The sequence below is a fragment of the Pristis pectinata genome, chromosome 35, assembly GCF_009764475.1.
Source record: "Pristis pectinata isolate sPriPec2 chromosome 35, sPriPec2.1.pri, whole genome shotgun sequence".
Lineage (NCBI taxonomy): Eukaryota > Metazoa > Chordata > Chondrichthyes > Rhinopristiformes > Pristidae > Pristis > Pristis pectinata.
The window spans coordinates 10,071,885-10,098,327 of NC_067439.1; the positions used below are offsets into that span (position 1 = coordinate 10,071,885).

At 48.9% G+C, this 26,443-nt stretch overlaps 1 protein-coding gene across 3 annotated transcripts; it reads left to right on the forward strand.

The window, feature by feature from the left end:
- Positions 1-8,531: 8,531 nt before the first annotated feature.
- On the forward strand, positions 8,532-25,708 carry LOC127586366 (N-acetyllactosaminide beta-1,3-N-acetylglucosaminyltransferase 2-like). 3 transcript variants are annotated; one of them, XM_052044273.1, is made up of 3 exons: positions 8,532-8,809; positions 10,721-10,927; positions 20,737-25,708. In XM_052044273.1, the coding sequence occupies exon 3, from the start codon at positions 20,752-20,754 to the stop codon at positions 21,964-21,966; it is 1,215 nt and encodes a 404-aa protein (XP_051900233.1). In that variant the 5' UTR covers positions 8,532-8,809; positions 10,721-10,927; positions 20,737-20,751; the 3' UTR covers positions 21,967-25,708. The 3 variants fall into 3 exon arrangements, with proteins under 3 accessions (XP_051900233.1, XP_051900234.1, XP_051900232.1); XM_052044274.1 differs by having other exon boundaries at positions 10,792-10,927; positions 20,737-22,713; XM_052044272.1 differs by lacking the exon at positions 10,721-10,927.
- Positions 25,709-26,443: the final 735 nt, after the last annotated feature.

The window sequence follows — 26,443 nt, forward strand, 5'->3', positions numbered from 1 at the left end:
AGGAGTTATGCCTCGTCAGTGGTGTGCGGCTTTTGCAGTCATGTAAGAGCCGACAATTCGAATGGCGTCTCAGCAAAGGCTGGCACTGTGTCAAGGAAGAGGCAGTAGTGATATGGGCGTTTTGACCTGGTAGATGAGGTGGTGATGTTCCCTCCACACTGTGGGAACGTGCCTAGTCACTGGGGTGAGGTGCTGTTTATATTGCTCAATGGCCCACACCCACCTCCTGGGCCAGAGCAGTCACCTCCATTTCACCTGCAGGTCAAAATGGACGTACAAATCACCAGGGAAAGCTGTACCCAGCTTGGCGCCCATCCTGATGGCCACCTTTGTTAGTGGCTGTTTCTCGCTGTGCATCAACCCTGGGTGTGCAGACACCAAGTGTCACGATGTGCTGAGGTTCCATGTGCCCCCGGTGTCATGAAGGATGGTTCTGCTTAGTTGGACCAAACCACACTGCCAGTCTCCTGTGGATAAATCTATGTGCAGAAACACAATTCATAAAAGGAGAAACTGGTGGAAACATCATTGGCATTGGTACTGGTATTGGTTTATTATTGTCACCTGTACTGAGGTACAGTAAAAAACTTGTCTTGCATACCGATCGTACAGGTCCACAGGTAGTACAGGTAAAAACAATAACAGTACAGAGTAAAGTGTCACAGCTACAGAGGAAGTGCAGTGCAATAAGGTGCGAGGTCACAACAAGGTAGATCGTGAGGTCAGAGTCCATCTCATCGTATAAGGGAACCGTTCAATAGTCTTATCACAGTGGGCTAGAAGCTGTCCTTAACCCTGGTGGTACGTGCCCTCAGGCTCCTGTATCTTCTACCTGATGGAAGAGCAGGTCAGCAGGTCAGGCAGCATCTGTGGAGAGAGAAACAGTTAATGTTTCAGGTTGCAGACTCTGTTTCCTTTTCCACAAATGCTGCCGACAGATTTACAGCATCTGCTGCCTTTTATGATTTTCTGTCAGGCAGTGGTCTGTACTCAAAGCCATGAGAGAAGAGGAGATGGAGCCCATTGGGTGGTTCCCGAGTAGAGCGTCAAAGTCATTTGGTAGATCGTCCCGTCACCAGAACTTTGTCTGCCTGAGCTGCACGTTCTCTGTAACCGTAACATCATCAGGGATCCCCACCATCCAGGCCGTGCCATCTTCTCACAGCTCCCATCCGGCAGGAGCTACAGAAGCCTGAAGTCCCACACCACCAGATTCAGGAACAGCGACTTCCCTTCAACCATTCGGTTCTTGAGACACCCTCTGGTCTTCCCGAAACCTGCTGGTCTTCCCGTGCCAGGAGCTGCCTGCGAGCAAACGTCGCAGGTGGGACGTCCCAAGGCCCAGGACCATGCACTGAGGAATGCACTGAAGCTCGGTGCAGAATCTCCATAGGGAAAGGCGGTGGTTTGAGGCCCCCCCCCCCCCCCCCCCCCCCACCCGTCACACACTGAGGGAGGGGGGGAACCCAAGAAAATCCCTCAGACTGTTAGAGAATGGTTGTAATAATTGATGTCACAGTGATGTAAAGTTAAAATGTGTAAATAAACTGGAGAAGGTGCAAAGAAGGTTCAAGGGGATGTTACCGGGACTGGAGGGCTTGAGCTCTAAGGAGGGGCTGGATAGGCTGGGACTTTTTTCCTTCTACTGCATAAAATCTTGAGGGGCATAGATAAGGTGAACAGCCAAAGTCTTTTCCCCAGGGTACGGGAATCCAAAACTAGAGGGCATAGGTTTAAGGTGAGAGGGGAAAGATTTAAAAGGGACCTGAGGGGCAAGTTTTTCACACAGAGGGCGGTGGGTATATGGAAGGAGCTGCCAGAGGAAGTGGTAGAGGTGGGTACAATTCCAACATTTAAAAGACGTTTGGACAGGTACATGGATAGGAAAGGTTTAGAGGGATATAGGCCAAATGCGGGCAAATGGGACCAGCTCAGTCTGGCAACTTGGTCGGCATGGATGAGTTGGGCCGAAGGGCCTGTTTCCATGCTGTAGGACTCTGTGACTCTAGGACTCTGTGAATGAGTTGCTCTGGTATCAGACGCACTGTACGTAAAGAATATAATCTGTCTACATTTATAAATATACAGCATTACGTGTTTCCAAATTTTATGGATAAAATACAATCTAGATATACTTTAATGAATGAAATGTTAATGAATTAAGTATGTAATGTGCAGCCGGTGTTTCCTGTTGCAGCAGGTGGAGCTGGTGGTGAACAGGGTGGATCCCACACCCAGTGTAGGGAACTGCAGCTCAGAGGAACAGTCTCAGAGTGAGCGGCAAGAGGCCATGACCTCAGCAGAGGCAGGTATGGGTGATGCTGATTGAGGCAGCCTCAGTACTTGCCTTTGTATGACGGATGGGAGAGCATATGTTTGTCAAATATAGTTGCAGGAGTGGACTATACATGGGAGGGCTGTAAATGAATGATAACTGTTGACATGTTAATGTTTGGTTATGGGCAGAACTTGTTCCGAGAATGTTGATTTAAATCTTCTGTGCTGCAGACAGATAATTTCCTTTGGAGACACAAGGGACTGCAGACGCTGGAATCTGGAGCAACACACAAAGTGCTGGAGGAACTCAGCGGGTCAAGCAGCATCTCATAAATTCATAGAGTTATACAACATTAAAACAGGCCCTTCAGCCCAACTCGTCCATGCCAACCAAGATACCTATCTCAGGTTGTCCCACTTGCTTGCATTTGGCCCATATGCCTCTAAACCTTTCCTATCCATGCACCTGTCTAAATTTCTTTTAAACATTATAATCGTTTCAACCACTTCCTCTGGCAGCTTGTTCCATATATGTACCATCCACTGTGTGAAAAGGTTGCCCTGCAAGTTCCTGTTAAATCTTCCCTCTCTCCCCTTAAACCTGTGCCCGGCAGTTGGGAGGAATCTGTGGGGGGGGGGGGGGGGGGGGACAGGAATTGTCTCCATTTCAGCTCCAAACTAGTCCTGATCTCCCCTTCCCCTCCCCTTTCTGCTTTCCTCAGGGACCACTCTCTCCGTGACTCCCTGTCCACTCATCCCTCTCCAACTACCCCTCCCTGACCCCTGGAACTTTCCCTTTCAACTGCAGGTGGTGAATACTTGTCCCTACACCTAGTCCCTCACCACCATCCAGGGACCTAAACAGCCATTCCAGGTGAGGCTGTGCCTTCTTGTCCTGGACTCTCCCACTACTGGAAACATCCTCTCCACATCCACTCTATCCAGGCCTTTCCATGTTTGGTAGGTTTCAATGAGATCCCCCTCAAACTTCTAAACTCCAGTGAGGTCAGGCCCAGAGCCATCAAACACTCCTCAGATGTTAACCTTTTCATCCCTGGGATCATTCTCATAAACCTCCTCTGGACCCTCTCCAGGGCCAGCACATCATTCCTTAGATATGGGGCCCAAAACTGCTCACAATACTCCAAATGTGGTCTGGCCAATGCCTTATAAAGCCTCAGAATTACATCCCTGCTTTTAAGTTCTAGTCCTCTCAAAATGAATGCTAACATTGCATTTGCCTTCCTTACTACTGACTCAACCAGCAAGTTAACCTTTAGGGAATCCTGCACTAGGACTCCCAAGTCCCTTTGCACCTCTGATCTCTCCCCATTTAGAGAATAATCTACACCTTTATTCCTTCTACCAAACTGCATGACTGTAGACTTCCCTACGCTGTATTCCATCTACCACTTTTTTGCCCATTCTCCCAACCTGCCCAAGTCCTTCTGCAGACTCCCTGCTTCCTCAACACTACCTGCCCCTCCACCTATCTTTGTATCATCTGCAAACTTGGCCACAAAGCCATCAGTTCCGTCATCCAGATCATTAACATATAACGTGAAAAGTAGCAGACCCAACACCAACCCCTGTGGAACACCACTAGTCACCGGCAGCCAACCAGAAAAGGCCCCCTTTATTCCCACTCTTTGCCTTCTGACAGTCAGCCAGTCTTCTATCCATGAGTACCTTTCCTGTAATACCATGGGCTCCTATCTTGTTTAGCAGCCTCATGTGCGGCACCTTGTCAAAGGCCTTCTGAAAATCAAAGTAAACAACGTCCACTGACTCTCCTTTGTCTATCTTGCCTGTTACTTCCTCAAAGAATTCCAACAGATTTGTCAGGCAAGATCTCCCCTTAAGGAAACCATGCTGACTTCGGCCTATTTTATCATGTGCTTCCAAGTACCCCAAAATCTCATCCAAAATCTTTCCAATCATGAAGTCAGGCTAACTATCCTATAATTTCCTATCTTTTGCCTCCCTCCCTTCTTAAAGAGTGGAGTGACATTTATGATTTTCCTGTCCTCCGGAAACATTCCTGAATCTACTGATTCTTGTAAGATCACTACTAGTGCCTTCACAATCTTTTTACCTACCTCTTTCAGAACCCTGGGGTATTGTCTGTCTGGTCCAGGTGACTTATCCACCTTCGGACCTTTTTGCTTGCCAAGCACCTTCTCCTTAGTAATGGTGACTGCACTCACTTCTGCCCCCTGAGTCTCTCAAATTTCTGGAAGAGATTCACATGCACCTCCTCCAACATCAGCTACTGCACTTGGTGCTCCTGACGTGGCCTCCTCTACATTGGTGAGACCAGGCACAGCCGCGGCGACCGATTTGCGGAACACCTGCACTCCGTCCGTGATGGCCGTCTCAAGCTCAACTCCCGTTCTCGTTCCCACACCGACCTGTCCGTCCTCAGCCTTCTCCACTGCCAGGGTGAGGCCCAACACAAACTAGAGGAACAGCACCTCATATTCTGCCTGGGTCGTCTACAACCCAATGGGATCAACAGTGAATTCAGTTAACCCTTACCCCCTGTGTCCCCCCCCTCCTGATCCACTTACAATCTCCCACCCTCTTGTTTTCCGTGCACCCTCTAGCAACCCCCCCCCACTGCCCCACCCATCACCCAGTTTTGTCCCCCTCCCCCACCTGGTTCCAGCTGTCCGTCAGCCCTCACTCCACCCAGTTCCACCTATCACCTCCCAGCCCCTGCCCCTCCCCTCCCTCTCACCTCCTTATACCGGCTATCTTCCCTCTCCACTCTCACTCCTGATCCAGGGTCTCAACCCAAAATATCCACAGTTTCTTTCCCCCCTACAGATGCTGCTCGACCCGCTGAGTTCCTACAGCAGTTTGTTTTTTTTTGCTCCAGTTTCCAGCATCTGCAGTCTCTTGTGTCCCTGTTAGGGGTTATTCAGGAGTTATGAAATTATGTGGATAGCTGGCATTGATACAGATGAGAGCTAGTCTTCAAAAAATACCTGTTTGTGTAAACTACAAGCTGTAATCAGTTTTGAAATTAAAATGAGGGCTATGTAAACAAAGTGCTGTGTACAGGGTGTAGGCTGCTCGCCCACAGCAGGAGGCTGACTGCTCAAGAGATATGGTTTGTAAACTGCCACGACCATGAGACGTTCTTGAATGCTATCTGCCAAACGTAAGACAATGGGGTTATGTTATTGGCCTACATCCAAACAGGCGTCAGACATCTTCATTGTGACTGAATTTAAGGAAATTTCCAGACCAGTTCTTTTCGTCACTTAGCACATCAGACATGGCCATTGGCATATTTTCTCTGTCTGCCTATAGTTGGGATATTTGTGGACCCAGAAAGTCAGCCCTCACAACATTCATTTTGTGTGTCTGCCAAAATTATCCATGTGAATTACTTTGTGCCAACAAAGTTGTTTGAACATTTAGAGGTGTCTTGTCACTTAGTGTGCTCCCACTGTAAACGTGTAATTCAATGGAACCATTTGTCAGACTCAAAATATCGAAGTAAACATCATTGTAGCTATTGAAATTGTATTGAATCACCTGCTGTAGCCTTTATCCTTAAGAGTATAAAAACTTAATGTACTTTGAGTTCGGAGAGATTCTTCTGACAGAGTGTCCAAGAGAATGCCTGCTTGTTGTGATGCATGAAGACCTTTTGCATCCACCAGCTTCCAGTCACAGTCACAACAGTCTCCAGGCTTGAATATTCAAACAATTTAAAGATTAACAAAGGATCAGCAAAAAAAAATGGAGAAAATAAAGTGTGAGGAAAAGCTAGAGAGAAATATAAAAGTAGATTGTAAGAGCCTTGCAAGTATCTAAAAGGGAAGAGAGCAGAGAAGTAAATATGAGAGCCAAAGAAACAGAAATAGGAGAAACTATAAGGATTCGCATAGGATATAAGGATTCACTATAAGGATAACAGTATAGTGATTCACAAAACCATTCTTCACTCACTGAAGTTATTTCTGAAGATATTCTCTTCTTCATTGGTGAGAAGTTAGCGTAGTGTCTGAGACTTCCAATCTTTATATAGACTGTTTAATTAGTAAATTAATTCTATTTAATGCAGAATTGCAAATAATTTACCATAAGTTATAAACCCCTTTTAACCTCCAGTTCATTGGCTGAAGCAGTGTTGTCAGTAGACACTGAATGTCCATATTTTGGTACATCAAGTGATTCGGAAAGCAAATTACATAAATGTCCTTTTTGCAAGGAACATGGTTAATAAGTGTGAAGAGATCTTGATTAAGCCAAGTGGTGGTGTATAGTTCTGGCCTGCTTAACAAAGGAAGGATATACTTGCTGTACAGTTTTCAGTTAATTATCTTGAGTTATAAACCCTGCCCCGCTTCTATCAGCTGATAAAGTTTTATCAGTAAATGCACTAAAATGAAACAATAGAACAAAGAAATAGTTGAAGAACAAAGGTTGAACCAAAATATAATTCCAGCTGTGAACTGCTCCATATATTGCCCAGGTAATTTAATTTCAGTATTTGGGATCCAATCATCTCTTATCCAGCAGATTGGTCTTGTAATAATGCTTTATAAAGGAGTTTAGAGCATTTTTTCAGGATTAACAGTTTTGTTGGACAATCATGTACAGCAGAAGGCAGGGTGGTGTACATGACTAGTTGTCCAGATACCTGGACCAACACTCCAGAGAGGAGGGTTCCCATACTGTGTAATTCAAATTCAGTTCATGTCCTGGAGCTTTGGGAAAATATGCACCAGTCTCAGTAATGATGACTACCAAATAAAGCTGCTGGATTTGTGTTAAAAAACCACGGTTCACCAATGTCCTTCAGGAGAGGTAATCTGACATCTTTACCCAGTCTAGCCTATATGTGACACCAAATCCTCCTCATGCAGTTGTCTATTACCCTCTGAAGTTGACTAGAAAGCCACTCAGTGATACCATTACCAGTAAACTCAAACACAGAAGTAATAAAACTGGATGGGCCACCAAATTCAGACATGGCAGTGTTGATCCCAACCCAGTCATTCTTGCAATCTCCACCTCACAAACACCTGGGAACAGGTGTCTGCATTGGGAGAGCGGTCTCACAGACGACTATGCAACAGCCTGACACAGTCGTAGTCACAGAATTGTACCAAACAATGTCACTCCTTGGATATGTCTTGTCCCACTGTACAATCCCACCAGTCGCATATGTACAGTGGCTTTATAAGGCATTAGTCAGACCACAGTCGGAGTATTGTGAGCAGTTTTGGGCCCCATATCTAAGGAAGGGTTGGAGAGGGTCCAGAGGAGGTTTACAAGAATGATCTCCAGAATGAAAGGGTTAATGTATGAGGAGTGTTTGATGGTTCTGGGCCTGTACTTGCTGGAGTTTAGAAGGATGAGGGGGGATCTCATTGAAACCTACGCAATACTGAAAGGCCTGGATAGAGTGGACTTGGAGAGGATGTTTCCAGTAGTGGGAGAGTCTAGGACCCGAGGGCACAGCCTCACGATAAAGGGACGTCCCTTTAGAACAGAGATGAAGAGGAATTTCTTCAGCCAGAGGTTGGTGAATCTGTGGAATTCATTGCCACGGACGGCTGCGGAGGCCAAGTCATTGGGTGTATTTAAAGCGGAGGTTGATAGGTTCCTGATTAGTAAGGGTGTCAAAGGTTACGGGGAGAAGGCAGGAGAATGAGGTTGAGAGGGAAAAATACATCAGCCATGATCGAATGGTAGAGCAGACTCGAAGGGCTGAATGGCCTAATTCTGCTCCTATGTCTTATTCCAGCATCTGCAGTCTCTTGCGTCTTCTCCACCACCCGCAGGTTCCCCCCGAAGGCCCATGCCATCCCGACCTGACATACATGTTGCCAGTCCTTCATCCTGGCTGGATCTAAGTCCTGGAACTCTCTCCCCAGCACCCACAGGTCTCCAGCTCCTGCAGTCTTTAGTGGGATTATCAACTCCCCAGAGGGGTTTTAACCCACTGTCCCCCAAGGGAGAGATGGGCAATAAACGCTGAAAATTAACAACCAAAAAAAAATCAGAAAACAAAATGCTAAAAATTCTCCAAGTACAAAACGAAGATTTAAAACACTCCAGAGGAGGGATTTTAAAAATATACAATAATATTATGGAAAGTAATATCCGATTTCCAGCACTTCCTCGTATTGAAAATATATTTTAGAAAGTAAACTAACGCTGACAGGTCTGGTCTGTGAAGGGAAGGAAAGGGTTAAAGCAACATTTTGTGTGGAGGGAGGGGGGGAGCAGATCCCGTGTCCTGTCTGACACCTGAATTGTGTGTGAGTGCCAGAGGCGGCGGGACGGTCGGGTTGCGAGGAGGGAGAGTGAGTGGGAGCCGAGCGGAGGGTTCACTGGCGATGGGACCTCGGTGATCGGGACGGCAGCAGGCGGCGTGTGTGCTCGGTCCGGCTCCCTCACGGCGGTCCCAGGCTCGGGCGCGGCGGGATACGGAGCCGTGTGAAGGGTCGGGGCGGGATCCGGCCGGAGCCGCCACCCTTCCTGCACCATCCCTCGGCTCGGTGCTCAGGTAGGGAGTTCCACTGGGTCACCCTCACCCCGTCACCCACCCCCACCTCCTCCCCTCCACTCCCCTCACCCACCCTCCTCTCCTCCCCCCACCCTCACCCCCTCACCCACCCTCACCCTCACCCTGTCACCCACCCCCACCTCCTCCCCTCCACTCCCCTCACCCACCCTCCTCTCCTCCCCCCACCCTCACCCCCTCCCCTCACCCACCCTCACCCTGTCACCCACCCCCACCTCCTCCCCTCCACTCCCCTCACCCACCCTCACCCCCTCCCCTCACCCACCCTCACCCTCACCCTGTCACCCACCCCCACCTCCTCCCCTCCACTCCCCTCACCCACCCTCCTCCCCTCACCCCCTCCCCTCACCCACCCTCACCCTCACCCTGTCACCCACCCCCACCTCCTCCCCTCCACTCCCCTCACCCACCCTCCTCTCCTCCCCCCACCCTCACCCCCTCCCCTCACCCTCACCCTGTCACCCACCCCCACCTCCTCCCCTCCACTCCCCTCACCCACCCTCCTCTCCTCCCCCCACCCTCACCCCCTCACCCACCCTCACCCTCACCCTGTCACCCACCCCCACCTCCTCCCCTCCCCTCCTCCCCTCCCCTCACCCCCTCCCCTCACCCACTCTCTCCTCACCCACTCTCTCCTCTCTGCTTCCCCTCCCCCACCCTCTCTGCCTCCCCCCTCCCCTCTCCCCCTCTCTCTCTCCCCCGTCACCACATCCTCTCCTCCCAGGCTCTACAACACCTCCCCCTCCCGACCCCAGGCAATGCGAGGTACCGGTGGGGTGAGTCTCTGGGGCAGACCCTGGTGTTGGGCTTTGAGGTGATTCCTGTTCCCAGACAGGGACTGGCACTCGGGTGGGATCCTCCCCGTCCCCACCCACCCTCTCTCCCTGCGTGTGCTCCTGCCCCCAGCTCCCTGTTCGCACCCGCTGCCCACACGCCCTCCCCAGAGAGAACAGGGACAGAGTCCCCCATGTCCTCTCCTATCATCCCACCAGTCTCCACAAACAGCACATCATTCTTTGCAACTTCCTCCAGTTACAAGTTCCCACCACCAGCCACATTTCTACTTTCCGCAGGCAGCACTCTCTACGTGACTCCCATCCCATTCCCTCCCCCTCCCCCTCCCCCTTTCCAAACACTTTCCCCTGTAACTGTAGAAGGTGTAACACCTGTGCCTACACCACCTCCCTCACCACCATCCAGGGACCTCAACAGTCCTTCCAGGTGAGGCAGTCGTTCACGTGCAAATCCCCCTGCCTTACTTATTGCGCCTGGTGCTGCCGGTGTAGCCTCCTCAACATCAGTGAGACCCGTCACCCACTGGGTGACCACTTCACTGAGCACCTTCGCTCCGTCTGCTGTGGCTGTCTAGATCTCCTGGTTACCAGCCATTTTAATTCCCCTCCCCATTCCCACACTGACCTGTCTGTCCTCGGCCTCCTCCACTGACAGGGTGAGGCCAAACACAAACTGGAGGAACAGCCCCTCACATTCCCCTTGGGTAGTCCACACCCTGACAGCATGAAAATTGAAATTTCCAATTTCGGGTAACCTGTTGCCCCTCTGTCCCACTTCTCACACCTCCTGATCTCCCCAGTTCCTCTTACACCCGTCCCCCAGCCCCATCACCCTGTTTCTTGCCCCTCCTCCACCTACCTCGTGTGCCTATCACCCACACGCTCCTCCCGCTGTGTCCCCTCACCTACTGTTCTCTCTCCCCACTCGCCCTCGCGCTCTCTCTCCACGCGTTCTCGTTCACTCTCTCTGTATTCTCTCTCCTGGTATGTTGTGTTGACAATTGGATCAGCCACGATTTTATTGAACGGTGGGGCAGGTTTGTGGGACTGGTTGGCCTACTCCTGCTCTTATATGTTTTATTCTGCATTTCAACTTCAGAGGAATGAGGAGGAGCATGTGCTGGGAGAGGAAATGCCTTCCACCACCCATCCCTTCCCTTCTCCCCACAGCCAAGTCTTACCCTGAGATGGAACCCAAGCCATTCCCTTTCATTACTACCATGAGCCTTGGGACTACTCATGAATTTCTACCTGAAGAACATTGCACAATGCAGATAGTTCAGCTAATTAGCCACATCAAGCTTGGGCAAGTATTGACTGCTGCTCCTTGTGAAATGTCTGGTCAAATTTCTTGCTGAGGTTTAACCACCTATTTTTTTTATTATTATATCAAGAGATGTGAGCTTTGCAGGCTGAGCCAGCATTTGTTTGCCCATCCCTAGTTGCCCTTGAGAAGGTGACGGTGAGCTACCACCTTGAACCACTGCAGTCCTTGAGGTGTGGGTACACCCACAGTGCTGTTGCAGGACTTTGACCCAGCATCGGTGAAGGGTCAGCGATATATCTCCCCATCAGGGTGATGTGTGGCTCGGAGGGCAACTCCCAGGGGGTGGTGTTCCCCGTGCTTTTGCTGCCCTTGTCCTCCTAGCTGGTAGAGGTGGTGGGTTTGGAAGGTGCTGTCTAAGGAGTCTTGGTGAGTCGCTGCAGTGCATCCTGTAGATGGTACAAACTGCTGCTACTGTGCATCGGTGGTGGAGTGAGTGAACAGTTGTGGATGGGGTGTCTATCTGCTATGTCCTGGATGGTGTCGAGCTTCTTGAGTGTTGTTGAAGCTGCACTCACCCAGCAAATGGAGAGTGTTGCAGTACACTCCTGGCTTGAGCCTTGTAGATGGTGGACAAGCTTTGGGGAGGTAGGAAGGGAGTCACTCACCTCAGGATTCCTCATCTCTGACCTACCCTTGTAGCCATATACACAGAGTGGCTACTCCAGTTCAGTTTCTGGTCAGTGGTAGTGGGGAGATTCAATAATGGTGATGCCATTGAATGTCAGGGGGTGATAGCTGGACTTTCCCTTGTTGGATATCGTCATTGCCTGGCATTTGTGTGGTTCCAGTGTTACTTGCCACCTGTCAGCCCTGGCCTGGATGTTGTCTAGAGCTTGCTGCGTTTGGATGTGGACTGCTTCATTAACTGAGGAGCTGGTGTTGAACGTAGTGCAATCATCGGCGAACATCCTTGCTTCTGACCTCATGATTGAAGGAAGGTCATAAAACCATAAGATATAGGAGCAGAAGTAGGCCGTTCGGCCCATTAAGTCTGCTGACATTTTGTTTTTAACCTCATTCTCCTGCCTTCTCCCCGTAACCCCTTTCAGGTCAGTGATGAAGTAGCTTATCGAGCAAGCCCAAGAGCCCTGCATTCATAAATAACTAAATGCAAAACGATATCGTAACTGATGTAAGTGTTCAGGTCATATTCTTATTTGGCATTGATCTGGGAAAGCGCAGTTTTAGAAGGGGCAGGTTATACTGAGAGGTTTCCTTGAATTCAGTTTGTGGGATGTAGTGCGCGGTCTACAATTTAGATTCATTGACGATGAAAGAACCGTGACGTATTTCCAAATCGGAGTGGTGTGTGTCTTGAAAAGGAACCTGCAGACAGTGGAATTCCTGTTCACCCGCTTCCCTTGTCCTTCGAAGCGGTGGAGCCTGTGGGTTTGGAGGAAGTGCCATGTATCTTGTAGATGGTACACACACCCACCATTGTGCATGGGAAGTGGATGGACGCTAATCAAACGGGCTGCTTTCTCCTCTGGTCCCGAGGTTCTTGTGTTGTTGGAGGTGCACTTATGTTAAGTTGAGCCACTGAATCATTAATTGGTTTATTATTGTCACATGAACCGAGATAGGGTGAAAGGCTTTTATCTGCATGCCATGCAGGCAGATCATTCCGTCATAAGTACGTAGAGGTAGTACAAATAGAAAAAAAACCCAATGCAGAATATAATGTCACAGTTACAGAGGAAGTGCAGTGCAGTTAAATAAAGTGCAAGGGCTATGATGAGATGGATTGAAAGAGTGAGTTCATCTTCATCGTGTAAAGAGGTCAGTTCAAGAGTCTAATAACAGCGGGATAGAAGCTGTCCTTGAGTCTGGTGGTACATGTTCTTAAGCTTTTGGGAGAGGGTAGAAGAGAGAATGACTGAGTTGGGAGGGGTCCTTGATTACGTTGGCTGCATTACCCAGGTGTAGATCGAGTCAATGGAAGGGAGGCTGGTTTGCATGATGGACCAGGCTGTGTTCACAACTCTGCAATGTCTTGTAGTTTTGAGAAGAGTGGTTGCCATAGCAAGCTATGACGTATCTAGATAGGATGCTTTCAACGTTGCATCTGTAAAAATTGGTGAGGTTTATAGAGGACATGCTGAATTTCCCTAGTTTTCTGAGGAAGCGGAGGTGCTGGTGAGCTTTCTTGGCCATAGCACTTATGTGGGTAGACCAGGACATTAGCAAGTGTAACTACTTCATAGAGATTTGGTGTAGTCCTCAAATTAACCAACTAAGGTTAGAATTTTAGTGTCCTTAAATTCCCACTTATCATTTTCTGGCTCTTTGACAGGCATTTGAAGTTTGCGGGGGGGGGGGGGGGGGGGGGGCGGGTGAAGTTGAGAGGGAAGATCAGCAATGGAAACAAGCTGCAGTGCAATGCATTGGGCCTTGCATTGGGAGTCCTGAAATAAGTTACATAATCGTTGCATTCCTGCATTCTTTCAGATTGCACAAAGGAATTTCGGCTTCCTGTCAGTACATTATTTGTTGATCTCTCTTTGTGTAAATCACAGAAAATTTACAACGTAGATCCTCTAAGGTGGCAGCACAGGCAGAGAAGGTGGTGAGGAAGGTACCAGGGTACTGGCCTTTATTAGCTGGGCATAGAATATAACAGCAGGATGATTATGTTATAACTGTAAAACATTAGTGAGAAACTTTGCCCCATTGCAGAGATATCTAAAATCAGAGAGTGGTTGGGGCATGGAATGCACTGCCTGGAGTGGTGGTGGAGGCAGGTACATTGGTCAAACTCATAAGGTTACTAGATAGGCATATGGAGGAATTTAAAATATATGTGGGTGGAAGGGGTCAGATAGACTTAGGTGAGTTTTAAAGGTCGGCACAACATTGTGGGCCAAAGGGCCTGTATTGTGCTGTACTGTTCTATGGGTTTAGGGTGAGGGGTAAGAGCATTGGAGGGGATCTAAGGAATATATTTCTCACCCAGAGGATGGTTGGAACCTGGAACACACTCCCTGAGGGAATGGTGGAGGCAGAGACTCTCGCAACATCTAAGCCTTTGAATCTTCAAGGCAGGGAAGTCTATGGACTAAGTACTGGTAAATGGAATTGGTATAGGTGGGTACCATGATTGGCATGGACATGATGGGCCGGAGGGCCTATTTCTGTGCTCCATGAGGCCATTTGGCCCATTGTATCCATGTGGATCAATAAAGTGACAGCTGATACCACTCTCTGTTGCTGGGCTTGTAGCCCTGCCGATCACGGCTCTTCAAGTCTAAACCCAAGTCCTGCGACCAAAGGCCTTCACCTCCCGTACCCTTCCAGTCAGCGAGTTCCACAACCCACCACCCTCTTGGGTGGGGGGTGGGTATCAAGTCCCGTCTAATCCATGTACCAATAGTTTTAAATCGATATCTGCTGTTGTTTGATCACTAGGGAAGCAGGCCCTTCCCACTTACTTGGCTACTTCTGAATTTTGTACTCGTTAAGTAAGGCTCCCCTCCAAGTCTTGTCTGTTTCACAGAAATCATTAGCTTACTCAACCTTTCCTCGTAGGTTTTTTATACAATCCTAGCAGCATCTTCCTAAATCCCCTCTGCACCACCCTTGTCATGAGGGTGCGTATCTCTGTCAGTATTTCTCTTTGTCCAATTCCGTATTTTCCTTTCTCCATCTACGTATTTCTCTTCCTGAATCTCCGCATTTCTCTTCTCCGTAGTTTTCTTTCTCCATCTTCAAATTTCTCTTTCTCCAGCTCCGGATTTCCCTTTCTCCACCTCTGCATTTCTCTTCTGTGTATTTCTCGTTCTCCATCTCGGTATTTCACATTCTCAGTCTCTGTATTATCCCACTTGAGCTGTGGTCTAGTTAGTGCCCTGTACAGTTTGAGTGCAGCTTCCCTACTCTTGTATTCCACTCCTTGGTTAATAAAGGAAAATATCCTATTGGGCAATTTTATCAACCTGTCGTGCTTCCTTTTAATGGTGTCTCTGTCAGGGCACGGAGGAGTGTAGCCAGCTTTTTGTTATATTTTAAAACTAAACTTTGTTTATTTTAAGAAAAAAGGTGTACAAGAAACAGTGCATGGCTCTCTTTACATTCGTAGTGTTGTTCAGTATACACGTTCACAGTGCTATCAGGTTCAATATGTTGGTAGCGTTCACTCGTGGCAGGCAGGGTAGTGTAGCGGTTAGTGTAACTCTGTTACAGCGCCAGCGACCCAGGTTCAATTCCGGCTGCTGTCTGTAAAGAGTTTGTACGTTCTCCCCACGACTGTGTGGGTTTCCTCCGGGTGCTCCGGTTTCCTCCCACATTCCAAAGACATACGGGTTAGGAAGTTGTGGGCATGGCTATGTTGGTGCCGGAAGCGTGGCGACACTTGCAGGCTGCCCCCAGAACGCTCTACGCAAAAGATGCATTTCACTGTGTGTTTCGGTGTACATGTGACTAATAAAGGTATCTTATCATGTGGCCTCTTGGGATGACACACACTTCAAGTGTTTGAGGGGCTTCTACCTTGGACTTAGCCCCTCAATGTCTAGAGGTGGAAGGACCCTAGACTGCACTCCTTTCCCACAAAGCCTTTGTGTTAGCTGCACTGTTTCATTGCATCCCTTAGCTCATGTCCTTCACTGAGCTGATGACCTATTTGAGGAGTGAGTGTAGCCACTTTAGTTTTATTTCAAAAATAAAAACTTTATTCATAGTAATAACAAATATACAAAAGAAGAACCCTGTGCAAAGCACGTTACATTCTTAGTGTTGTTTTGTCAATGCATCCAGTGTTGCTGGTTCTAAATATAGTGGTGTTATCTATTTTGTACATAACACCAATGACACTCATGGGGCCCCCTAAGGTGATGCACCCTTGTGTTGTCTCAGGAGTTCCTCCTCCAGATTCGACCCCTCCATATGTGGTAGTGGAAGGAGCCCAGACTGTGGTCCTTCCCCACAGAGCCTTTGCAGTGGCTGCACCGAGCCTCAGTGCGTCCCTCAGCATGTACTCCTGCAGCCTGGACTGTGCTAGTCGGCAGCATTCCCTCACGGACAACCTGTTGTGCTGGAAGACCAACAAGTTTCGGGCAGACCAAAGGGTATCCTTCACTGAGTTGATGACTTACCAGCAGCACTTGATGTTTGTCTCAGTGTGTGTCCCCGGGAACAGCCTGTAGATCAGAGTCCTCTGTAACGCAGCTGCTGGGGATGAACCGGGACACGGACCCTCGCATCCGTCTCCACACCCTCTCAGCAAATCCACAGTCTGCAGAGAGGTGAGTGACCGTTTCTTTCCCACCGCAGCCGTCCCGAGGACAGCGTGCACTGGGGGGTGATGTGTCATCTGTAGAGGAAAGCTCTGACTGGGAGGGCACCTCTCACCACCAGCCAAGCGAGGTCTTGGTGCTTGTTGGTCAAATCTGGTGATGAGGCATTTTGCCAGATGGTTTGGGCTGTTTGCACCAGGAACAAACCCAGTGTCCCTGTCCCGCAGTGTCTGCTGTACATTCCACACTGACCACTGTCTGATGGACTTGTGGTCAAAGGTGTTTACATGGAAGAACTCTTCCACGAAGAACAGGTAGTGCGGCAACGTCCAGCTGACTGGGACGTTGGGCGGTAGAGGGGCCAGGCCCATCCTCCGCAACACTGGGGACAGGTAGAACCTCAGCACGTAGTGACACTTGGTGCCCACGTACTTGGGGTCCACACACCGACTGATACAGCCACACACGAAGGTGGTCATCAGGATGAGGGCAACATTGGGTACACTTTTGCACCCATTCTCAGGAGACCTGTGCAGCATGACCCATCAGACTCGCTCCATCTTGGACCCCCAGATAAACTGGAAGACGTCCCAGGTGATTGCCGAGGCAGAGGAGCGAGGAACAAGCCACACCTGTGCCAAGTACAGTAGCCCTGAGAGCACATCACACCTGATGACCAAGTTGTTCCCAGTTATTGACAGAACACCATTTCCACAGACCCAGTTTTTATTTTACCTTCCCAATCCGCTCCAGCCAATTCTTGTTACATGCCTCAGCCCCTCCAAACCAGATCCCCAGCACCTTCAGGTAGTCGGACCTAACAGTGAAGGGGACGTTGGGCCAGTTACCGAAGAGCACGGCGTCGCTCTTCCTGCGGTTGACTCTGGCCCCCAATACCAACTCGAACTGGTCACAGATGTTGATCGATCTGTGAACTGACTGTGAGTCTGAGCAGAAGACGGCGACGTCGTCCATGTACAGGGAGGTTTTGACTTGTGCGCCTCCACTGCCTGGCAACTTCACCCCTCTTATGCTCTCGTCCTTCCTGATGGATTTGGCAAAGGGTTCAATGCAGCACATGAACAAGACTGGAGAGTGGACGACCCTGCCTGACTCCAGACCTGATGGGGAAACTATCTGTCTCCCACCCAATGATTTGGACTGCACTACGGATGTCTGTGTAGAGCAGTTGGATCCAATTCCTGACTCCCTCCCTAAAACCCATTTTGGAGAGCATGTCCATCACGTACGTGTGTGATATCCTGTCGAGGGCCTGCTCCTGGTCCAAGCTGACCAGGCAGGCATCCACCCCTCTGTCCTACACGTAGGCAATGGTATCCCTGAGCAGCGCAAGGCTGTCAGAGATTTTCCTGCCAGGTACAGCATAGGTTTGGTCTGGGTGGATCGCCTGTCCCAGAGCAGACTTGACCTGGTTGGCGATGGCCTTGGATAGGATCTTATAGTCAACATTGAACAGTGAAATGGATCTCCAGTTCCTGATGTCCTCCTCCTCCCCTTCTGCTTGTCAGTGAGGGTAATAATGCCCTTCCTCATGGAGTCTGACATTCTGCCAGCCTATAGCGTTATACACTTCCAGCAGGTCTGGGCCCATCCAATCCCACAGAGCTGAGTACAACTCTGCTGGTAAGCCATCACTTCTGGGATGTTTATTGGTGCCAAGGGAACGGATGGCACAGTCAGCTCCTCCAGGGACAGTGGCTGATCCAGGCTCTCCTGCTTGCTGTTGTCTAGCACCTCTGTGATAAGAGGACAGGAAATTTTGGGAGGCTGTGCTGTCTGTGGATTTACTGTCATACAGACCGGCCTAGAAGAATCTGCAGATCCTCAATATGTCCGACTGTGAGGATGTTGCTGAGCCATCCTCTTCCTTAAAGCTGTGGATCACTGAGCTCCCCCTGTGAACCTTTTGGACAAAGAAGCGTGAGCACGTCTTATCCTGTTCCACAAAGTGGACCCTGGATCAGAAGATGATCTTTGAGAATTCAGAGGCAAAGAGCGCAGCTTGCCGTCTCTTCACCTCTTGGAGTTCCTCCCTCACATCCAACCCCCTCGACTGCAGAAGGAGAAGTTGCTGCGTCTGTCTGGAGTTGGCTTAGTTCCCTCAGACTCTCTTGCTTTCTGAACACCTCTGAGGATGAAGAACCTCTTGATGTTCTCCTTGGCTGATTCCCACCAGTGAATCAGGGAGTCAAAGAGGAGCTTCACAGTTCTCCAACCTGTGTAATCCCTCTTTAGTTCCTTGATGTTCTCTGGAGTCAGCAGCTTGACGTTCAACTTCCACGTCCCCCTGCCTGCCTTCAGGTCCTCCTGTAGGTGACAGGAGGCTCGTTATGTGGCTAGTTAGCTCATAAGTATATGTGGTTTGCTTGATACAGGAACAAACCACACTGACCAGATGTACTTTCTGTGTGGGTGTGAAGAAAAATGGCTCGGCTTAGCCAGCAAGAGATGTAATCAGGCCTTCCATTGAAGTCGGGCCTCTGTATCTCTTCAACGTCCTTCAGTGCCACAACCTCCTGAGATCTCTGCGCATTTGAAATTGTGGTGGACTGTTTTGCATCCCAGATTTCTGTTGGTTTGTACATAGGACAGCACGGTACGGTACAGGCCCTTTGGCCCACGATGTTGTGCTGACCTATATAAACACCTACTCCATGATCAATCTAACCCTTCCCTCCTACACAGCCCATAACCCTCCATTTTTCCTATATCCATGTGCTTATCTAAGTCTTTTAAATGTATCAGTTTCTACCACCACCCCTAGCAGTGTGTTCCAAACACCCACCACTCTGTGTTTTGGAAAATAAAACCTACCTGTGACATCTCCCTAAACTTTCCTCTGTACGTGGCAGTTACACCTTTAGCCAACGTGATCCCTAACCTAGAGTCATAGAGTAATACAGCATGGAGATGAGCCCTTTGGCCCAACTTGTTCATACTGATTATGGTGCCCACCAAGCTAGTCCCATTTGCCTGCATTTGGCCCATATCCCTCTTAAACCCCTCCTATCCATGTACTTGTCTAAACATCTTTTGAATGTTGTTGTTGTACCTGCCTGAACCACTTCTTCTGACAGCTCATTCCATATAAGCACCATCCTCTGTATGACAAAGTTGCCCCTTGGGTCTCTTTTAAATCTTTCCCCTCTCACCTTAAACCCATGCACTTGTTTTAGTTCCCCTTCCCTTGGTGGGGGGGGGGGGGGGGGGGAGGGAAGACTATGCCCCTATCTATCGATGCCCCTCATGATTTTATACACCTCCACAAGGTCACCCCTCAGTCTCCTATGTTCCAAGGAATAAAGACCTAGCCTGCCCAACCTCTTCCCTATAACTCAGGCCCTCGAGTCTTGGCAATGTTCTTGTAAATCTTTCCAGCTTAATGACATTTTTTCCTATAACAGGATGACTGAAACTGTACACAGTACTCCTTGTAGTCTCACCAGCATCGTGTACAACTGCAACATAACATCCCAGCTCCTGTACTCAGTGCCCTGACTAATGAAGGCCAGCGTGTCAAACGCCTTCTTCGCCACCCTGAATACCAGTGACACCGGTTTCAGCAAACTGTGCACTTGTAATCCTAGGTCCCTCTGTTCTACAACACTCCCCAGGGACCGGACGTTCACTGTACAAGTCCTACCCTGGGTTGACTTCCCAAAATGTAACAGTTCGCACTTATCTGAATTGAAAGCCGTTTGCCATCCCTCGACCCACTTACCCAGCTGATCAAGATCCCCCTGTCACTTTTGATAACCTTCACTGTCCGCGATACCACCTTTTGCAGTGTCACCAACAATCACCTGTTGACCCCTTTGTCCTTTAAATCTCCTCTCAAAATTCTGCCTCTTGAAACATCCATTCACTTGTCCCCCACTCTCACGTGGGTTGGTGTGAAAGTTTTGTTTAGTAATTGTTTTTGTGAAGCACTTTGTATTTAACATTAAGGGCATGAAACTGGAATCAGGTTTATTATCACTGACTTGTATGTTGTGAAATGTGTTGTTTTGCAGCGGTACAGCGCAAAGATAACATTACTATAAGTTGTAAAATAAACTGCAAAGAAAAAAGGGAATAATGTGAGAGTGTTCATAGGTTTATGACTGTTCAGTAATCTGATAGTGGAGGGGAAGAAGCTGTTCCTGGATCATTGGTGTGGGTCTTCAGGCTGCTGTACCTTCTCCCTGATAGTAGTAACGAGAAGAGGGTGTGTCCCGGGTGGTGAGGATCCCTAGCGATAGATGCTGCCGCCTTGATGTCCTCGATGGTGGGGAGGGTTGTGCCTGTGATGGAGTTGGCTGAGTCTACAACCCTCTGCAGCCTCTTTCAATCCTGTGCATTGGACCCTCCATACCAGGCGGTGATGCAACCAATCAGAATGCTCCCCACCGTACATGTATAGAAATTTGTAAGAGTCTTTGGAGACATATGCAAAAAGTCGCCCCTCTGTGGGGCCTTTTTTAAATTATATTTTAGTTAAATGTTACAACTGTTGACAGAAGCAGTGTTTTAAGTATTTTTCCCTTTTTCATTTAGGGCGCAGGTGGGGAAATGAAAATTTCCTGGTTACAGATTGGAGTGCTGGCTTTGACGGGATTTGGATTTCTGAACTTTTTCCTGAACTGGAATCTTAAGTTCCTGCCTCAAATTCTAGGACACAGAGCTAATGGCCACAACTCTTCCCAAAATGCTTCCCTTCCCAAAGGCCAAACGTCCATCTCTCTGCTGAGCATTTCCTCTGCGTTTAAGAACTTCATTCCCATGAAGAAGAGTTTCTGGAACCAAAAGCAGCATCAGATGTTCCAGGAGTTGGACAAGTTGCGTCTCCAAGGCGCCACCGTGTACGTCCCACCGCAGACATGCAACTTGACCGGGTTGGAGACTGAGATTCCTGACATACATTCTTACTCTGAGACACACAGGGACTTTGTGCGTTACATCAACTGCAGGGACCACCTGCAGAAGATCAACCACTCGGACAAGTGCAGCGATGGGGTCTTCCTGCTGCTTGCGGTCAAATCCACTGCGGCTAACTTTGAGAGGAGGCAGGCCATCCGCGAGACTTGGGGCAAGGAGTTGACCTTGGAGGATATCCGGGTCCGCACTGTCTTCCTCGTGGGCTCAGCTTTCAACTTGGGTCAGGGGCCTGACCTACAGAGGCTGCTGAACTCTGAGGACCACTTGTACGGGGATATCCTCCAGTGGGAGTTCAAGGACTCTCTGTTTAACCTCACCCTGAAGGACTACCTGTTTCTCAAATGGGCCACTGCCCACTGTCCATCTGCCCAGTACATATTCAAGGGGGACGACGATATCTTTCTTAACACCCCTGTCATTCTGGAGTACCTCCAGTCACTGGATAAAAACCAAAGCAAGCAACTCTATGTTGGACAGACCATTAGAGAAGCCACCCCATTGCGAGATGCAAAAAGTAAATACAGTATTCCCATGTCGTTCTACGATGGAGCCTACCCACCTTATGCCGGGGGTGGTGGGTTCCTCTATTCAGGCAGCTTGGTCGGGTCACTCTACGCAGTCTCGCACTACATTCCGTTCTACCCCATTGATGATGTCTTCACCGGAATGTGCTTCAGCGCGCTGGGCATTAGCCCGCTGCATCACCAGGGCTTCCAGACCTTTGACATCGAGGCGAAGCACCGCAACGACCCTTGCGCCCACCGCAGGCTGATCCTCGTCCACCAGCGGAGCCCTCTCCAAACCATGCAGCTCTGGAAGGCTCTGCACAGCCCTGAGCTCCAGTGCTAGAACCCACCCCTCCCCACTCCCCTCTGGAGTGGGGCGCTGGCAACTGTAGTGCTCACTGACTGGCAACGGAGCCTTGAGGTCGCTCAACATACGACCATGACAGGAGGAGGAAGGTTGTGAGAGGCATGGTGCCAACAAAGTGAGGGTGTTAACTGGGGAGCTGGGCGGAGGCTGAGATGAGGGCAGGCGGGTGTGTAAGTGTAAACGAATCTCTAAAGACTTCCAGTTCTGATACAGGGTCATCATCCAGAGATGTTCACTGTTTCTCTCTCCATGGATGCTGCCTGACCTGCTGAACATCTTCAGCAGTAAACAAAGCACCCACTTCCTTCAACCACCTGAACTTCAGCACTTGCAGCGGATCAGAAGGGGCGACGGAGTGGGCAGATCCTCTGCCTCGCAGCTCCAGCGACCCGGGTTCGGCGCTGACCTCAGATGCTGCCTGTGTGGTCCATGGGTTAATTGGCCGCTGTAAATTGCCGCCTAATGTGTGTGTGGGTGGGTGGGTGGTGGAACCTAGGGGGAGTTGATGGGGCTCTGGAGAGAATAAAGCGGGGTTAGTGTAGGATCGGGACCTGATGACTAGTGCAGAAGGGCCTGTTTCCATGCTGTATGACTCTAAGGTGGGGCTCCAGTGGTTTCCAGCACCCATCCGCCTTCCTCTCTGACCTCTAGGCTGGGCAGTGGGACCAAGTCCGCAGTACCCAAACCACAGGCGCTCACTCCATTGTGAGTCAGGGCTACAAATGGCTGGGGGGGGGGTGTGAGGGGGGTGACTGGGGGCGCGGGGATGATGATATTTGGATGGGCATTGTGCAGGAGCCAGAGAAAACAGGGCAGGGCACTAGCAGAGAGCTGTGGAGTTTGTGGTGATGCTTAGCAGCTTGAAGGACGTCCATCCTGCTGTGTTGAGAGTAGTGCCACAGTGCATGCCTACTAAGGTTTTCTCTCAGTATTTAATGTTCTTATTGTCAAGATGTTGCTGAATAGATTAATTCTTTGACAAATGGCTGTGTATTTTTTTTATTATCCAATCACTCTGCCATCCAGTTACCTGGGTGAGGCTAGGTCTCATTCCATTCACTCCCACTGCACTAAATCCGAATGGACCGGCCTGTTCCCACCCACTCCCACTGCAGAAATTCCCATCGCCCTCCATTCTGTATCTTGACGCGTTTGTATTAATTGGAGGCAACACGGCGATTCGCACAACAACCGAGAGAGGGGGATCCGATGTTGGCCAGCACACAATGATAAAACCCCGGTGTCTCAGAAGATTGTGGGTTCAAATCCCACTCTAAATGCTCGAGCACGAGCTTGGATTCCTGTGCAGAGTTGCCACCAGATGGGAAGTTTGGAATACATTCCATTATTGCCATTCAGGATTTAGTGTTTGTTATTTGGCTTTCTCTTCAGAGTGGGAGGGGGCAGGTTGGTAGACAACCTTATTCTTGTGGACGTTGAGCGTAAACCCCCCCATCCTCTTGTTTACTTCAGTGAATGAGTTGTTAATGTCTCTGAGCTCTGCGTCAGTTGTAAGTGGTTTATTATTGTCCCGTCTACTGCAACGCAGTGAAAAGCCTTTTGCGTCCATCCAGAGAGATCATTCTGTATGTAAGTACATTGGGGTAGTACAAAAGGGAAACAGTGCAGAATATAGTGTTACAGTTGCAGAGAGAGTGCAGTGCAGACAGACAAATAAGGTGCAAGGAAATACTTGCACATCTTCCAATCCAGTACGCTGAATTCAGTGTTCACACGGTGGCCTCCTCTACACTGGAGAAAACAAACACAGATTGGGCTATCGCTTCGCAGGGAAGCTGTATTCAGTCCACAGGAGTGACCCAGATCTTCTGTTTCCCTGCTGTGTTAACTCCCCATCCCTCTCCCACTCTGATCTCCCTGTGACCACCTGCACTGTTACATTGAGGCCCTACGCAAGTTCAAGGGATAGCAACATCTCATCTGTCTGGGCATGTTACAAACTTCAGGACTCTGTTGAATTCTCCAACTTTAGATAAATCGCTGTTTTGGTTTGTTTCAGGATTGGCCACTTTGCCTGCCATCCCTCCCTTTCACTTTCAGTTGACCTGTTCCAGCAGGCCTGACTACACAACATTAGCAACAAGCACCCCATTGTTTCACCTTACCAGAGACAGTCCTGTTATTCTCCTCCGCTGCCGAAATTAACCTGTTTCTCCTGTTCTCAGTTCTGATGAAAGGCCTCAGACTTGAAGCCTTAACTAATTCCCTTTGCATAGACACTGCCGGAACTGCTGAGATTTTCTAGAATTTCCTGTTTTGATGAAGGGTTCCCAACCTGAAATATTAACTCTGTTTCTCTCTCCATGGATGCTGCCCTGACCAACTGTGTTCCCAGCATTTTTTTGTTGTTTTTATTTCAAGGTCGAGTCTATTTACATTTATTCCAGACTCGATATCAAATTCTCCGACTCCAGGTAACTTGGCTTCTCTGTCTGTACCAGAACCAGCCACCTCTGCTGGAGCTCTCACCCATCTGTGATGTTGGTCTGGTTTTCTCTCTCCATTAGTACTGCCTGACCTGTCAGGCATGTACCACATCTGGCTACTAGTAACGCACATGCTTGGTTTGTGTTATCGCCAGCTGACTGACCCACCCCATCCCCATTTGACCAGACAAAGGGATGGCACAGCAGGTAGAGCCGCTGCCTCACAGTGCCAGAGACCCAGGTTCAATCCTGACCCCCGGTGGTGTCTGTGTGGAGTTTTCACGTTCTCCCTGTGACTGCATGGGTTTCCTCTGGGTGCTCCAGTTTTCTCCCACATCCCAAAGACATATACAGGTTGATAGGCTAATTGACTGCTGTAATTTGCCCCTAATGTGTGGGTGAGGGGTAGAATCTGGGGGGAGCTGATGGGACTGGGGGGAGAATAAAAAGGAATTAGTGTAAATGGATGATTGGTGGTTGGTACGGACTCAATGGGCCGAAGGGTCTGTTTCCGTGTTGTATCTCTCTCATACACTTCGTACAACTCATCCTCAGGGCAACTGCGGTCTCACTCAATTACAGATATCTCCTTTATCCTAGTCATTCATCCTGCCAACTTAAAACTAGCTCTATTTTTTAAAAAAATCTCTTCCCCAATTCTGACGCAAGGCCTTTGACTCGAAAGGTTGATTCTTTCTCTTTCCACAGATTTGAGTTTCCAGCATTTTCTGTTTTTTTACCTCCAGGTTTTCAGCATCTGCAGTTGTTTTGATTTTTCAGTTTAAGTTCATCTCTCTTCAATATTTTGTCAGACTTCCCGCAAGGTGATGTTGCAGCTCCTTAGACCTCTGGTTAGACCATACTTGGAGTATTGTGTTCAGTTCTGGTCGCCTCATTATAGGAAGGATGTGGAAGCTTTAGAGAGGGTGCAGAGGAGATTTACCAGGATGTTGCCTGAATTGGAGAGCATGTCTTATGAGGATAGATTGAGTAAGCTAGGGCTTTTCTCTTTGGAGAGGAGGATGAGAGGTGACTTGATAGAGGTGTACAAGATGATAAGAGGCATAGATTGAGTGGACAGTCAGAGACTTTTTCCCAGGGCAACAATGGCTAACACAAAGGGGCATAATTTTAAGGTGATTGGAGGAAGGTATAAGGAGGATGTCGGGTAAGACAGAGAGAGTGGTGGGTGCCTGGAACGCACTGCCTGCAGAGGTTGTGGGGGCAGATACATTAAGGACATTTAAGAGACTCTGAGATGGACACATGAATAATAGAGAAAGGGAGGGCTATGTGGGAGGGAAGGGTTAGGTAGATCTTACAGCAGGAGAAAATGTTGGCACAATGTTGTGGGCTGAAGGGCCTGTACTGTGCTGTAGTGTTCTATGTTCTATTTTTCCGCATCCACAGTACTGATACTGTTCTGAAACAGAGAATCTCAGTAAATCAACCAGTTTATTTTTAAATACAGCTTTATTGCTCACACCTTTGCACATAGTACCCAGGCAGGTTGGGATAATGCCCAGCTGTTCTGTTGAAATGGAGTGATCTATGAAAACCTCGCCCATTCCATTTGAGAAATCCTTAGAAGCCTTGCTCCCCTGCACTTAGTGAGGCGAGGGGTCTTCTCACCACAGTCTAGACAAAAGTCTAGGCCCTTCCGCATAGATACCACACACTTAAAATTCCAGGGTTTGTTGATCAGGGAATCCTCTGAATTGAATTCCAAGGAAGTTGACCACTGAGGTCAAACACCTGTCCCTGGCATGTGGGATAGTTCAAGGAGCTTTAACTGTGCTCTAGTCAACACAAATGTTACTTAGGAGGGAATCAGAATCAGGTTTATCATCACTGACGTATGTCGTGAAACTTGGTGTTTTGCGACAGCAGTACAGTGCAAGACATAAAAGTTACTATAAGTTACAAAAATAAATAGTGCAAAAGAGGAGTAACGAGGTAGTGTTCATGGGTTCATGGACCGTTCAGAAATCTGATGACGGAGGGGA